The 15,366-nt window shown below is 39.7% G+C and overlaps 1 protein-coding gene across 4 annotated transcripts in view; it reads right to left on the bottom strand.

The window, feature by feature from the left end:
- dst (dystonin) overlaps nt 1-15,366 on the bottom strand; it is a 121,313-nt gene that overhangs the window by 94,800 nt on the left and 11,147 nt on the right. For all 4 annotated transcript variants that reach the window (XM_084375007.1, XM_084375008.1, XM_084375010.1 and 1 more), the window contains one exon: nt 1,518-1,579. In XM_084375007.1, coding sequence (XP_084231133.1) covers nt 1,518-1,579 — 62 coding nt within the window. The remainder of the gene's footprint in view (nt 1-1,517; nt 1,580-15,366) is intronic.

The raw sequence follows: 15,366 nt of genomic DNA, 5'->3' as shown, positions 1-15,366 counted from the left end.
GAAACAATAAATATAATCATGGTCGAGGAGGAAAGAGCAGCCCACCAGTCATGTAATGATATAAGTGCCTCTTAGCTATACAGCAACCATACAGTGCTGTACAGGTTTTGTTCTAGCCCATCAAATAATATCAGATATAGAGTCTACAGCCATTGTATCTTAGTTCAGTGTGTTAGCATGCTAGCATTTAATAATTAGCACTAAACACAAAGTAGACCTGAGGCTGATTGAAATGTCAGCGTCACAATTCATCCATCCAATAGATGTTGAGATATTTCAGTCTGGACCAAAGTGGGGAATAGCCGATACACACTTACTTTAAAGCACACGAGAAGATATAGTCTGAAACATCATTTATTGGGCTAAAACTCTGGTTGACTCACAGAATAATATAAAAATGAGATCAATTAGGATTCAAAAATACTTTCATGACATGCGATATAGTCAGGCACTACAGCTCTCTGCCATCCAACCACCAACAAAATGATTTAAATCCCTAATTTAAAGGTCTTGAAAGTTTCTCCCACAGAAAACACTGCTCCTGAAACGCCTCGTCACCACTCTTGTCTTTAGCTCTGTGACTTTGAGACATCACACTACATCACCATGTCACATACTTGCACAATTCATGCATAGCAACTAGCACGTAAGAATTGAATTAACACAGCTGCTCTGTCTTTGTTAGTGGTGCTGGCTCAGGCATGTGTGAGCTGACCAATCAGTTGAGACTGGGTATTCAGGGGGGGGGGCTTAAAGAGACAGGAGCTCAAACAGAGCGTTTCAGACAGAGGGGGAACACAGTGCTGCAGCACTGGACGGTTTGAGATGACTGATATGTTTTTTGAGCATTAAAGCATGAAAACCTATTCTAGTAGAAACCCAAAATAAAATGATGAACCTGAAAAATGAGCATAAAATGTGTCCTTTAGGATATATCACAGAATTACGTGTTTAATGCCTTACGTGACATAAATGAGCGTGATTTCTGATAGCGGTGATTAATGTGTCCCTGATGAACTACAACTTTACACATGAAACATTACACATGTATCCCAGGTAGTGATTCTGTTGTACAAAGACATATTGGATGAGACATGCCAGAGCTCGTCTGTCTGCTAATGTGCTGCAGACAGACGCCTCAGAGAGCGATTCAAACTCCTGACTCAACAAAAGTGCAGCGGTGCAACAGCAAATGTCATGCTAAATGACATTTAACAAGCTTTAATAATATCTGAGGAGGAATGTCAGCGTGTTCGAACCCAACGTGGAGAGTGTTAATTGTTATTACTGCCAATACTATTATAATGGATTGTTTATGTTGGAGGAAAATAGTTTCCTGATTGCTGTGGGGGAAAATGTTGGAATTTTAACTATTATTTAGGTTTCATCTCTTTGTTGATGAATGCAGTTTCCATATGAACACACAAGACACAGATGGCTGACATTTTAGATCAGTTTTCACATGCAAAAATTCCAACTTTTAAAAAATGACAAGCGACTGTCATCGCCTGTCTTACCTTCATCAGATGCTGATTTATCCATTTTGTAAACGTCTTCTTCTGCACTCTGTCTCTTTCATCTGAGGAAGGGAGAGGAAAAAGAAAAAGGCATCTTGTGAATTACAAAGCAATCACCATACAAGTGTTTGGGCAACAAACATCTCTTTTAAAGGAGGCTGTAATTAGACAGGCCTGCTATGTATACGCCTGTTATGTCCTGTGTTAACTCAGTTAACTTTCGACGGATTTAAACAGTTCACTTTTGTGTCTCAATCATTTGCTTCCTGTTGCACAGTGTCGTGTTATTTCTGGATTTATAGTTTCAGTGAAAGTAATGACATGAAGACCACAAGTCCCAGTAGTTAAAAGCAGGATGTCATTTCCCAGTGGCTGAATGACATCACTCTCTCCTGTACGCTCTGGACCACATCATGTTCTGTTTCCCGTCAGTCACCATGGCAACCATACTTCCTGCAGCCAGGGACATATGTGAATCCAAGTGTTTATTATACTTACTAAAATGAGACTAAAAACTACATCTAGGTGTGAAAAATAGAACATTTTAGTTGACTGAAAGAAGAATGTCTCTCAATTATCTGTGACATGTGTGTTCAATCTGTCACATTATAGACCTCACAAAAGTAAAAGTCCAGCAGGCAGAGGAGTAAACGTGAACAAGTGAAATACCCCAACACATAATCACAAAAATATTAACAGAAATGACATGACTAATGAATAAAAACATCAGCTTTACAGCTTCCATAAGTCATTCAAATGAACTTGTTATATCTTGAGTGTACCATACACATGCTTATACAATCCCAACGGACTCAGAACATTGTCTATTTAAGATCATAGCTGTAAGAATTGTTTGAAACACTTGAAGGTCCAGAGGGACCGAGGGATCAGTAACATGAATAAATTGATTGATGCTGAGCCAGCACTGTGTGCAGGATCTTCTCCTACCAAGACTGAATTGACACTTTCTAACGCTCCTGCAGTTGAGTCAGCTGGATGTGAGAATATCTTCTTTGACTAGTTTAGTACATTGAAATAAAAATTAAGAAAAAGGAAAACTAACTGAAACAATGCTGTGTACTTATAAAATGTAAAACTAAACTCAAAACTCCAATAAGTCTGTCCAAGACGCAAATGGATGCAAGGACACTGACGTAAATGTTCTCAAAATGGATTCCTTTCTAGGAGTAGCAGCAGTATAATTAAGTACTAAACTTGAATTAAAATGGTTTGCATCGTATTTTTCCATGCTGTGTTTTCCCTTAAGCTTGTCCTCCATCTCTCTCTGTTGGAGCAGAGCAGGATTCTCGCCAGTCACCACAACCGTGACTCATTTCACTGCTTCCACGTCTGCCAGACACAACTCCTCCGAATGCTCCTCAACACGAAAAACACTCTCATGTACAATCAGTAACGTTAACAACAGTCCACCAGCGAGGTCACGTTTACTCCACACCGCAACTATTTTCCTGAACTCTGACCACAGGACTGACAACACAGATAACCTCCTCCCTTTAATAAGCCTCAGCGCTGATTACAAAATAAGTTTTGCTCAAGGACATGTTAGTCATGAGCGAGCACAGACATGACTGACGTTCAAGACGAAGCAGTTAGATTAATACTGACCCATGCAGCACATTAGAGTTACCAGGTGAGCTCTGTGCTCCCTCTCGGTGTTAAGCAGGAGCTTCATCCTCTGCACCAGCTCCTCAGGGCCGTCAGCAGCGTCGTGGTTCAGGGAGACGGATGCCATGTGGACAAGCGACTGAGAAAGGAGTAACAGTCTCCGTCTCCTTGCCTGCCTGCCTGCCTGCCTGCCTACCAGCCTCTAGGGCAGCCGTGACTTTCTTTCTCATCAAGCTTTCAGAACGAGTCCTGTCAGGTTTTCCATGGCTGCTCACTATTTTGGGTTTCCACGCGGTTCAGTGTTTATCTAGCAGCAGCGCTCATAACCACACAAGAAATCAGTGTTTCTTATTTAGAAAAAAATGGAAAATGAAAACAAGGTCCCTGTTGAAATGTTTCCGGATGGTTCCAGTTTACTTTGGCAGTATGTATTCAGTTTATTCAAGCTGCAATTACATTTCTGATGAGAGCCTGAGTCACTTTATCTTTGCAAATATCTTAGCAGAAATATCTTGAGCAATATAAACATGTTCAACCGAAGACCTTTTTCATTCATGGGTGTGCAAGTTTTTGGGCGATCGGCTCTCTATTGTGAGGGTGCCAAGACTCACCACATTGTTTATATCAGCAGAAACAACTGAGAACAACTCCAGGCAAATAACAACTAACGCCCTTCATGATACATCATGAAAAGGACAAACAATCCTTCCATGGGAGTTATTTATATTTGTTTTCCTCATATACTGCTCATACCACTTACATAAGACACTTTAAAATTAAAGTGCCCCTGTTCTTAGATATGGAACTTCAGTGAAGCATAAATCCACTTTTAAGTCAGGTTTTCAGGCTAGAGTAATATCCTCTTCCCGCTCTTTCAAAATAAAGGGCTTGACATGTACGTAAGCTGAACAGATAGCATTATTTCAGCTCTTAATGACATTATGTTGAATGCATTTGGAGTCTGTGGCATAAAAAATCTTAAATTTGACTTTAAATGATCATAAAGCCTGACAGATGCATTCCCAGGATAACAGAAGTACCTTACGAGTCCTGTGACTGTACTCTCTGCAGAGTCTTACATTTAGATCGACTAAAAATAGTGCACGAGTAAAAGCCACTGAGAATTGTTATGTGGGTTGAGCTGACAATTATTTTGTATGATGGTTCCACACATCTAGATCAAGGACATGCAGCCAAACATCAAATAAAGGAAGTAACACGTCAGAAATATGGAAGACTGAACCTGCCAAAACCAGATAGAAATAAAGAAATATAAAAATGGCTCAATAAATATTATTAATTAATATTTATTTGCCTTTGTATTTCCAAGAAATATAGGAATAAATAAGTAAACAAGTTTGTGGAAATGAATAATTTATTATTATTACGTAAATAAATAAATATGTAATTTATTATTTTCTTTTAAAATTTCTGTAATATTTTTATTGGCATTTATTAATTAATGTTAAAAAAAATGCAAATGCTTTATAATACAAAAATAGAAATAAATAGTAAATACAAACAGAAATACATGAATAACTAAAATGGAAAATGAAATGGGAAGGTAAATCAATAGCTGAATTAATAAAAAGGTAAATAAATAGAGACAAACTAAAGCAGAAATATCTAGTCACATTTTATAAATTAATGAATGCCTTTTGGCAGGTTCAGTCGTCAGCACAGAAGCAGTCGTCTTTAAATAGAAAAAATGTGATGCAATGAGAAACATTAAGCGGCAGTGCTGCTGCTGCTGCTGCTGCTGTGTCATTGTGTCCCTTTGACTCCACAGCTAAGAAATAAAGCAGTGCAGCCTGCAGTCGGACACCAATTTGGCTTGTAATGCCATAATCTAAGCTCTTGGCTGCATAATATATAAACCTCTCCAGAGAAACTCATTAATATAGATTGGCTGAGGAAGTATTCCAGGAAACTCTCCAGCTCAAAGCCCAGACCAGGAGCTGAACCAGCTATCAGACATGGTCAGAGAGGCTGCTTCACATACAGATTACTGATAACAGGCATGTTTAATGGATCAGCATCAGCCACTGTCAGATGGTGTGATAACCATGATTAAGCGCTTAAATACTAGCAGTATAAACTCGAGAGCAGCTTTGAATATTCAAGAGAAAGTTGTTTCTGTATTTGTTCTTCCCAAAAATTAAGGTGTGTTTAATAATATGGTGCCCTCTTGAGGATCTCATGAGAATTAAGAGTAAGCATGAACTCAGTGACATTGAATTCTGCAAACTTTAAAATAGTAGTCGTACATTATTTTTGTCCTGACATGACAGCAGTAGTAAGGATCAGATATCAAACCCTATAACAATAACAATGACATAATGTCAGATCGAATATCACCATACACTCGCTCTCCTGACGTTGCACACCTTTATCAGCTCGATCATCTTTATTCTACTTATCAAATCTAATAAATTCTACACTTACATAACTTGGACTTTCAGACCTTTTGACTCTGACAACTGATCATGCAGATACATATTTTATTCATCCCTTCAAAGCTGCATCAGTATCTTGTCTCATTGTTTAGTGTCGTTTCATAATCCTAAAAAATGCACTTCAAAAGAAATCACCTATTAAGTTTCACCAGCAAGCCTTAACAACGCCCCTGTGAAGAGGCAGTTAACTCAAAGCACGCAACCATAAAACTAAAATGAACCTCCAAACACAAAGGACCTGAATTATAAAAAATAAATACTGTCATCACACATTACGTAAGTGTGGAATTCAAGGGTTAGTATCCATTTGTTTGAGTTTAAGGTGAAAGTCTCCGTAAAGGCCAGGAGAACAGATATGGTCCATAAACAGCAGACTGCTGAGGTGCAAATTAAAGAGTGACTAAGTAACCAACTTTTTTAAGCTCTGGTGACACTCAGGGGAAATGTATCTAATAATAACATTAACACGTGAGCTTATGCTTGATGGCAGTAAATGTATGATGTCTATTTCATTGTAAAGGTTTGTTTATGCTGTGAAAAACCTTGTGGCATACAGCGTATGATTTCACTCTTGCTGCTTTTGCTTCACTCATTGCCCACAGACGTATTCTGTTACCGTGGGAGAGCCCAGATACGTCTCCTGCCACATCTTGGATGGTTCATTTAATGTCCTTCCTGTCATGAGAAAAGGTGAAACCTTCTCTGAGAGGTTCATCTGCCAATTTCTACAAAAGATGGCAGCCGTACCGTCTGATTCTTAATGCATTAGTAAGTAAGCACCTTGAACATCCTTCCTACAGTATTTTCCTCCCTGATTGTAAGTTTTTCTGTTTTTTTTGTCTTATTTATCTATTTGGTTTAGTTTATTATATGTTTTTTTTCTTGTTTCTTTTTGAGAGTTTGGGAATAATACTGGTTTCCAATGAAATATTAATTATTAATTATTTGAAATAAATTCACTATTTTGCTTTAAAGGTGCAATATGCAAGATTGGCCACCTGTCCAATTCATACTCCAAACAAGTAGGGGGCAGCATATCAACAGAGTAACCGCTAACTGTAGCTGCTATTAGCTAGTAAGCTGAGATAACCGAGCAGCCAGCAGTCGTAGCAACTGACTCTGCCTGGACTGGAAGTGTTGTTGTACTTCTTGAGGTACAAACTAGGTACAAAAAAGACTTCAAAACAGTTATTTCTTCACATTCTGTTGATAATTTTAGTACATTTTTGAACGTATGAAACTAAAATTTGTACATATTGCACCTTTTAATATTTGGGAATAACTTGTTGATGTTTCAGTATTCTGACTTTAAATTCAGGTAGTTCAGAGGTCTGGGAACGGTTTCGAAATGTGTTAACCAGCAGCGTGTGAACTTTGACTTTAGTGGGTTGATGTTTGAAGGATCCTGAAAGCCGGAATAACCACCTCGTCTCTCTCACATTACATTTGAACTTGCTGACATTTTAACCGTTAGTCTCTGATTAGGACATTTACACCATGACTGGTTTAACCGGTCGTAAATAAGTAGTAATTATTATTATTGAATATACAGTCTTCTGCAGTTCTTTGCAGACTATATGGGCACGCTATTCTTTTCACAATGACAGTAAATAACACTGAAAATCCTTACACACAGCAGCCATGCTTGCATCTGAGTGGCCTATGTGTCTGTCTGTGCACCACAGCGTTCAAACGGACAGCCATAGAGATCCTCAGACACTTATTTGTAGACCTCAGCAAAGCACATGTGCCTGGCTATAAATAGCAACAACCCTAAACCATGCTGCCCCTGCAACTGCAGGCCACATAATCTGTGCCACTTAGATGACCATCATGTTCTTACATACAACAAAGATGACTAACTGCCCGGGTAGAGCTGACTTTTAGGTATTCGTGGATATGAAGTCTGTTTCCTTGTCTCATTTATTTCCTTGTGCATGTGATTTGTCTATCCTAAAAGGATCATAAGAAAGTTCATAAGAAGTTAGGATATTTTTAGCCAGTATTGAATTTATATATTGAAAAAAACGCCATTCAGGACATGACACTGGTGGTATGTCTGCATTGATTATAATAACTAAACTGTGTCCAACAACACAACAGCAGACCTTAAGAACAGTCCATAGCACCTCACTCTGGTCTTTCATGACCAGATTTTGTCAAGCTTCTTTGTACAGGACAACGGAGAAAATCGTTGTTTTTCAGAGAATGTCTGGGACACGGGGGGCCGGTGTCACCCTTTGGCATCTTGTTACGTCACGATGCCTAATATATCCTCACATTCTGAGCAGAACAGAGTCAAAAAGTCCTAGCAATCAAAATCCAGACTGTGTAATCCTCTTGACCTCGTATGGGAAGGGACTTTAAAACAGACATAAACGCTAAACTGAAAAGCCCTCAACCTTCCCTGTGATGACAAGGACTCGCTAAACATTCTTGCTCAACAGCTCCCTTCTCACATCTCTTGTGTCACAACCCGCTCAGTGGGCAAAGGCATGTTTACCTTTGGTTTGTTATGAGTGAGGCTGTGTCTCATAGCAGTGTCGGGTCTATGTTCCTGTGTACTTCATCTCAGTTATCATCATATCACTTTGACAGAATAACAAACTTATTAAAAACAACAATGGCAGGAAATGATTCGTTGGAACCATCAATTAGACAAGTCTCCTGCTCAGCAGTGTCATGACACGTCTCGAAACTAAAATTTGAATGACACCGAGTAGAGCACATACCTGTCCAGGAGGTTCTCTTTAATTCAATCAAGCCTACTCCAAAATTAAATAAAACATATTCAAATCCACTAGATCTGGATTATTATTTGGATCTGCATGGAATTGTACCCACTCATAGAAACCATCAACGTAAATACACATGATTTTTTTCATCAAGATCCATGCTTTATGCCGTGAGAGAACGAGAATATAAAAAAAAAAAACACCCACTTGCCCACCAAAGCTTACTCAAGAGCCACTTAATGCTTAATAGGATGAACAACATGCTCACTCTTGAAATGCATTGAAAATGAAAACAAAAATGCACAAATAAATGTATTTGTTAACTGGTTCTAAATAAAAGCTTTGTTCGGTGTTAAGCCAATCTCAATTTTATTTCATTTGTAGTCTGCAGTCATGCTAGCAGCCCTGGGAGGCTGTTCTTTTGAGTTAAATGCTAACATCAGCACACTAATGTTTACCATTTCTAGTTTGTTTAGCTTGTTGGCACGCTAATGTTTGCTAATTAGCATAGTTTAGCAGGTCTTTTGTCGCAAGCTAAAACGCTGGACAAATTGCTGAAGTTGTAAGAATTCAACCCCTTGAGCACCGTGAATATCTGCAACACATTTCATGGCAGAAAGGCCCAGTGTGTAGGATTTAGAGGCAGACATGGAATGTAATATTCATGACGATGTTTTTATTTTTGCATAATCACCTATAATGAATTGCAGAATGAGCCTTTTACATCCACAGAGGAAGCAGAGACTGCCATGTTGCACTGCCATGTTTCTACAGTAGCCCAGAGCGGACACACCAAAAACTGCCTCTAGACAGGGCCTTTCTAGTTTTTCACGTTTTCAGTAGGGGAGGGTGAAGCAAGGGGTGTTCAGTTGCCACTAAATCCTGCACACGGGACCTTTCATGTACATTGCCTATTATAATAGGGGCCTGCAGGAGTGATGACTCAGCACAAAATAGCAACCTTCTGCCACTGCATTTAAATGACCATGTTGTGAACATGATATAGGTGGTAAACCAAAACACAAATGCGAGGATGAGGGGGCAGACACTTGAAGGTGCATTTTTGTGATTCTTTGGAAGTGAGAAAACTACAGCCAGTCTGCTCAGAAGGGCAGGGCAGCGTCTGAAATATGTGACTGCAACAGCTCAGTAATTGAAACAGGTTGCCAAGCCTTCAAAGCAGCCCATCCAGTCTGTTTTTTCTAAAGTATCCAGGTTTAAGACAAAGCAAAGAAGAAACCAAGGAAAAGGCTTCAATGTTTGAGCATCTGTGCAGACATTATCATTTTGTATACAGCTCATTTATGCAAAGTAGACACTATAGCCAGTGAAGAGGCACTGAATTTCAGCTTTTTCTTCCTCTCAACATCATTTTTCTCAATGTAAAGCTAAGTGAACTGATGCTATGAGGCTGCTGTAGTTAGTGACAGAACCTATTGACTCATTTTGTGACTCATTTTACTGGTTGCAGTGCAATCTAGAGGTGCCTCCTTAATTAATAACAGTACAGACATTTGTGACGTTACATTCCGGGTTGTTAAGATGTATTTCTCAATATGCTCATCAGTTGGGTTGGAAGACTGTCTGACCCCTGATGAAAAGCAAATGGAGGATGAAGGTGAAGCTGGCAAAGTGCCCTCAGGCATGAGCTATCACAGTACAAAAGGCACTCTACAAAGTCAAGGAGAGGGAAGGAGGAAGCATTAATGTCAGCTAATGGAACATACATACACACTGACAAACATGAACGCACACACACACGCAGAGTTGCTAATACACCAACACCAGCGCCCATATGTGCAACAGCTGCAACTGCCACATTTGAGTGAGCATTTGTGGATGTGAGGAAATCTGTTTTCCTCCCCAGACTCTCACTCGGATTATAGAGAATCCTTATCAAGACTTATAACTTAAAGTCTTAAAGTAATCCTGTGTACATTCTCAGTTGTGCTACATTCACACAATAGTGAATCAACATTAACAGAATTTTGTCTGGAAAGGACAGAAAAGTACAGATTACTGCGCAAAAACCATGTATTTCACAGACTACATTGTTTGTAACGTTAAGGTTCATGATACTTTCTTCAATATTACCATCAATATCAAACTACAAAACAAAAAAGCTAACAACTAGTAGATGGGCTGCTATGAGAATTCAGTTTTCAGATGTAGATTAGATCAACAGCAATCTTATTTTTAGAGCCTTATTAGTCACGAAACAATGACGACAATCATATTAATAATCAGAAACAGATTTTAAAGTTGTTGGAAGTAGTTTCTGTGGCAATCATCCCTCTAACAGAACGATAATGTTCTTAAATATGAACAGAAAGGCAACAAATTAAAGGAAAACCCCAAATCATGTGTTTTAGTAAGGTATTAAGCAGCGATGACTCGTCAGAACAGCTCGAGCGCTCCTTGACACAGGCTCTACAAGTCTCTTGAACTTTCCCAAAAGGATAAACACTATATGTCCATCAAACCATTAGGTGACTCTGTGTGGAATGTTTCACTTCTTATTCATCCAGGTTTATCATTTAACTCCGTCACCCATCTGTATCATATCAGTATGCTTGTGCATTAGAGTGTTGTCCTGCTCTACGATTACACGGCAAAAACACTAGATGATGGTGTGTGTTTCTCTGCCACTGTCTTAAAAACAACAAAACTGACTTGAAACATCAGATAAAGCCGAAGCCCAAAGAAGAGTCATCCTTATGTACATATTCACAGACTTCTTCAGTTAACCTCTCCTTAATTTGATTGAGAAGAAGGAGCAGCCGGAAATGCGCATAAGGTCATGCAATGCTAACAATCACAGCTGTTGCCACAGGAGGTGCACAACAGACTATGGCGTAGGTCGTGGCAAATGGTACACCGCCCCCTCCTCACTGACGATGTGACAAAGTCACCCTCTGCCTAATGATCTTTCTTTCGACAACTCACGACTGATCTCAGACAGTTCAGGAGAGGACAGCCATGATTTTCCAAACAATAGCTTCACAATCAACAGTAAACCAGATGGAACTATTCATTTCTTGGCCTCCTATGACATAGTGGAGAAAGGAAAGCTGTTTCCTGCTGCAGCTATGGGATTGCTTCCCAGCATCTGCTGCATTCAGGAGAGAAGGGTGGTGCTGCCGGAGCGAGAGAGGAGCGGCTACAGAGCATGAGTCAGGGGTGGGACGGCGAGGCACAAGATGATCTCATGTGAGAGGAGCTAAGGAAAGCCGTGGAATGAGTTTCAGTCATGCTGGTCTTCCCATCACCATGACAGCATATAAATACAACAGAAATACATCACACTCACAGATATAATGCCTGGAACTGCACTAAAGTTATAGCTCATGTAACTTAAAATACAATATGATAATAAAAAACAATGTATTCCAGAAGGACTGTCAATGTATATTTTTAAATTAAAGAAATAAAAAATAAAGATAACATGATTCAAGACTAAATAAAACACAGATATATTTCTGTAGCTGAAGATGATGAAGCAGTAAAAAGCTTTCTGAGAGCTCTGCTGGTTCAGATTACACTGCCCATTTTAAATGAAGTCTATTGATTAGATCAATGAAGGGCTTGGCCACATGAACAATATTAGGTCTTAGCATCAGTAGATATAGTGTGCCGTGTATTTACTGTAAAGGGATTTATCTTTTAACATTTTATTTCCACATAAAATCTTGTGAAAGTGACGGACAATTACGGCAAAACAGTCTGATTTTATGTTTCTTAATTCTCCACCGATATAACCTGACAAACTGATCTGAGATAAAAACCTGTAAAATGAAACCAAAAGCAGCTGGTGTAAGGGTGAGAGCACTTCCTGCTAGATGTTATTGTGAAATTAGAGAGCGCCAATCCTGATCCAAAAATCTGAGGCACTTAATTGGCCATTAGCACTCAGGAGTTTGGCCTTGGTAGCTGTGAAATTACCCTTGATAATCAGATATCCGCTGTATGTTAGTTCCAACAGGTTAGCTCCGGTCGTCCAGCAATCTAAGCCATAATATGCTACGTCAAATCTCAAATACTATGTTTGATTTAAAATATGAAGCATGTTCCTATTGAATGTGAATGACATAAGTCGGTGGGTTCGTGCTCCGTTTTTTGGGAGACTACAGTGGCCGACTGTGCATGCACAATATTCAGTAAGGAATGTTAATCTGAAGGCTGAGTGAGGTGGGTAGATACCCCCTTTCAAACTGTGCCTTCTTAATGTTTGATCTCAATGAAAAGCCACAAAAAAAGAAAGTGTCACTACCATCAACTTGACACATGAACAAGTCTCTGGAACTTGGATGCTGCTCCCGTAACAACAAAGTGTCTTTTGTACGGTGGCAGACAGTCTCCATAGAGGCAGCAGGCTGTGTGTGTGTGTGGGCCACTGAGGCCGTTTGAATGTGATGAGTGGGCTGTCGACATAGAGCAGAGGGGTTGGGCTGGGCACGGCCCAGGAGGATGGACAAAGGCAGTGACTGTGCAAAAAACACAATGCTCTCTCACTCGTCGCTGGGTTAGATCATGCAAGATAGTACATATACAACGGTTGATGTTGATAATCACACGTTTCCTTAATGTATAGAAATCAGTCTTGTAATGAGAGATTAAGTCATAATGAAGATTGCAATGACTCACAGACAGAAGCAGACACTGGCAGACCACACCCTCCTCTAGAGTATACACAACATACAGAGCTGGCATCCTAAAGACTGGTCCTGTGCTGCACATGGCTTACTAATATTTTATTCAAGGAAGATCTCTACTGAAAGAAGTATAATATCAATCATGTTGTCGTAACATATAGGGGTGGACGTTCTGATGGTTTTAGACCAACATCGATCATGGTGTGGTATTTAATGTCCTCTTACTTCTGTTTCCAATCTTTACATCACCTCATTGACTAACGGATCAGTGCCACATGAACAAACCAATAGACTGATGTCGCCAATTAGATGGCTATGCTGATTGACTAATTATGTGACGTAATGACGTAAACAATGCAATGCAACACAAGTTATAGCAAACTGAGAAATTCGTAGGCTTTTTACAGGGCAATTGGGAAAAAAAATGCAATTCATATCTTGGATCAAAATTAAAGGGGCAATATGTAAGAATTTAATGATCTACAATAAACAACAGAAGGTGGAGATTTAGCAGTTTTCATTAGGATGTTCTTTGTTGCAGAGATATCTACTAAAGTTAGCATGCTAACCAGCTAGCCCAGTTTGGTGCTGGTCCAAAGCTCCTGAGCTACCATTGTAAACACTCTCCTAGCAGCTAGCGGATTGGACTGGGAGCTGCATGACTAACTGAGCTAACTAGCTACAGCTACAGTCAGCAGCAGTAAGCGATTAATCTGGCAAAATGCTGCCCCTTGTTTGTTTTGAGTATAAATTTGGATATGTGCGTATTGCACCCTTAAGTAGATCATGATGTTATGTTTTGGCCAGATTGCCTACCCCTAGTATCAAATCACACACAGGAAATGAGCTTCATGAATGTTTTGATGTTAGTGTGACTAAAAGGGAGGTCAAAAACTCATGGAACTCAGTAGAGTGCATACCTCCGCCAATGCCCAACATTCCCCTTTAATTCAGTCGCGGCTAATACAAGCTCAATCTTAACAGCACCGTATCAATCTAAATTTTGAACCACCCATGACTGCTTCCCCATAATTTAAGCGAATCTGATCTAGGATCAAATTGTACTCACTCATAGACACAAGCCACCTAAATACGCAAGATTTTCACAGCAAGGACCATGCATCATTCCCTAGGAAATTAACAAAAATGTTGAAACAACACCCCATCTCATTATATTTGAGAAAGAGAGAAACATTTCCTGGATCTGTCCCTTTATCTGGATCCACACCAAATGTTGATGGGTTGTATTCTGGCCCGCGATCCATCATTCATCCAAGTTTTCCAGAAAGCCATTGAGTATTTCTTGTGTAATCCTGCTGACAAACCAACCAACCAACCAACAAACAAATTGACATGGGTGAAAACATAACCTCCTTGGCAGAGGTAGTAAAATGTTTCTCCAGCTTGAAGTCTAAATTTCTCAATAAGCACAACATGTTTACTTGGGGTCAACTCTATAAATACACTGTACATTCAATCTAATGAAACTATTTACACCAAATGGCATCATAAAAACAAAATGAACTGCAAGAAGAGCTGACAGAACCACCAAATGTCTAATTCATTAAGTCTTCCCTGATGTCAGACTGATCAACTGTTAGGGACTCTAATGGCCCCTTCATGCTGACTGCCCACCGAGCAGGCTCTGTAAGAACAGCGCGATCCAGCACAGCCCCTGCCCAGTGCCATTAACTGTTGTGCGCGTCTTAAGAAACCATGTCTTTAACTCACTGCTCAGGTTTACAGTCTTTTGTAAAGCCTGCATTGAATTTCAGCCCGAACCAAAGGAATTCCTCCACTTGGTGTACTATTAGCTCTAATACCTAATTAGTGTGGTATTCTCACAGCCGGGGCAATAAGAACTACACACATGCTCCCTGCCGATGGTGACTGTTGTGCTGAGTCAGCAAAAATCTGAAACCTCTCATTCTTGTCACACACAGATCAGGACCTCGTGCAGAACTTCATTAATTTAGATATCTGTCAATGTTTTTCTCAAAGGGTCACACTGGTGGTGAACTAGCACAATGTGACACATCATGTGGCAGTCACTCATTACAGCAAAGCCTGTACTGTATCTTTTTCCTCCAGTTTAACACTGTCAGACGGTGCTCAATGACTCTGGAGTCAAGCCAGCCAACAAGTGACAAGCACCCGCATAACCTGCAAAGTTACATATGAAGACGGTCCAATCCCGTGTCTTGATTTAGTCAGACAAAGACAAATCTGTTTATGTTATTCTGTTTACTGGTCTGTTTGTTTTGGTTACTGTTGATGATTTTTCTGTGAAAATGTCTCTCTTTCATACTCTACGCATCACATGGAGGGAAGCTCGGGGCTCCGGGTGATCGCTTCCTATCAACTGCAAACAAAAATAAAG

Source organism: Pagrus pagrus (assembly GCF_965226575.1).
Source record: "Pagrus pagrus genome assembly, chromosome: 15".
Lineage (NCBI taxonomy): Eukaryota > Metazoa > Chordata > Actinopteri > Spariformes > Sparidae > Pagrus > Pagrus pagrus.
This window is presented reverse-complemented; position numbering and strand designations above follow the sequence as displayed.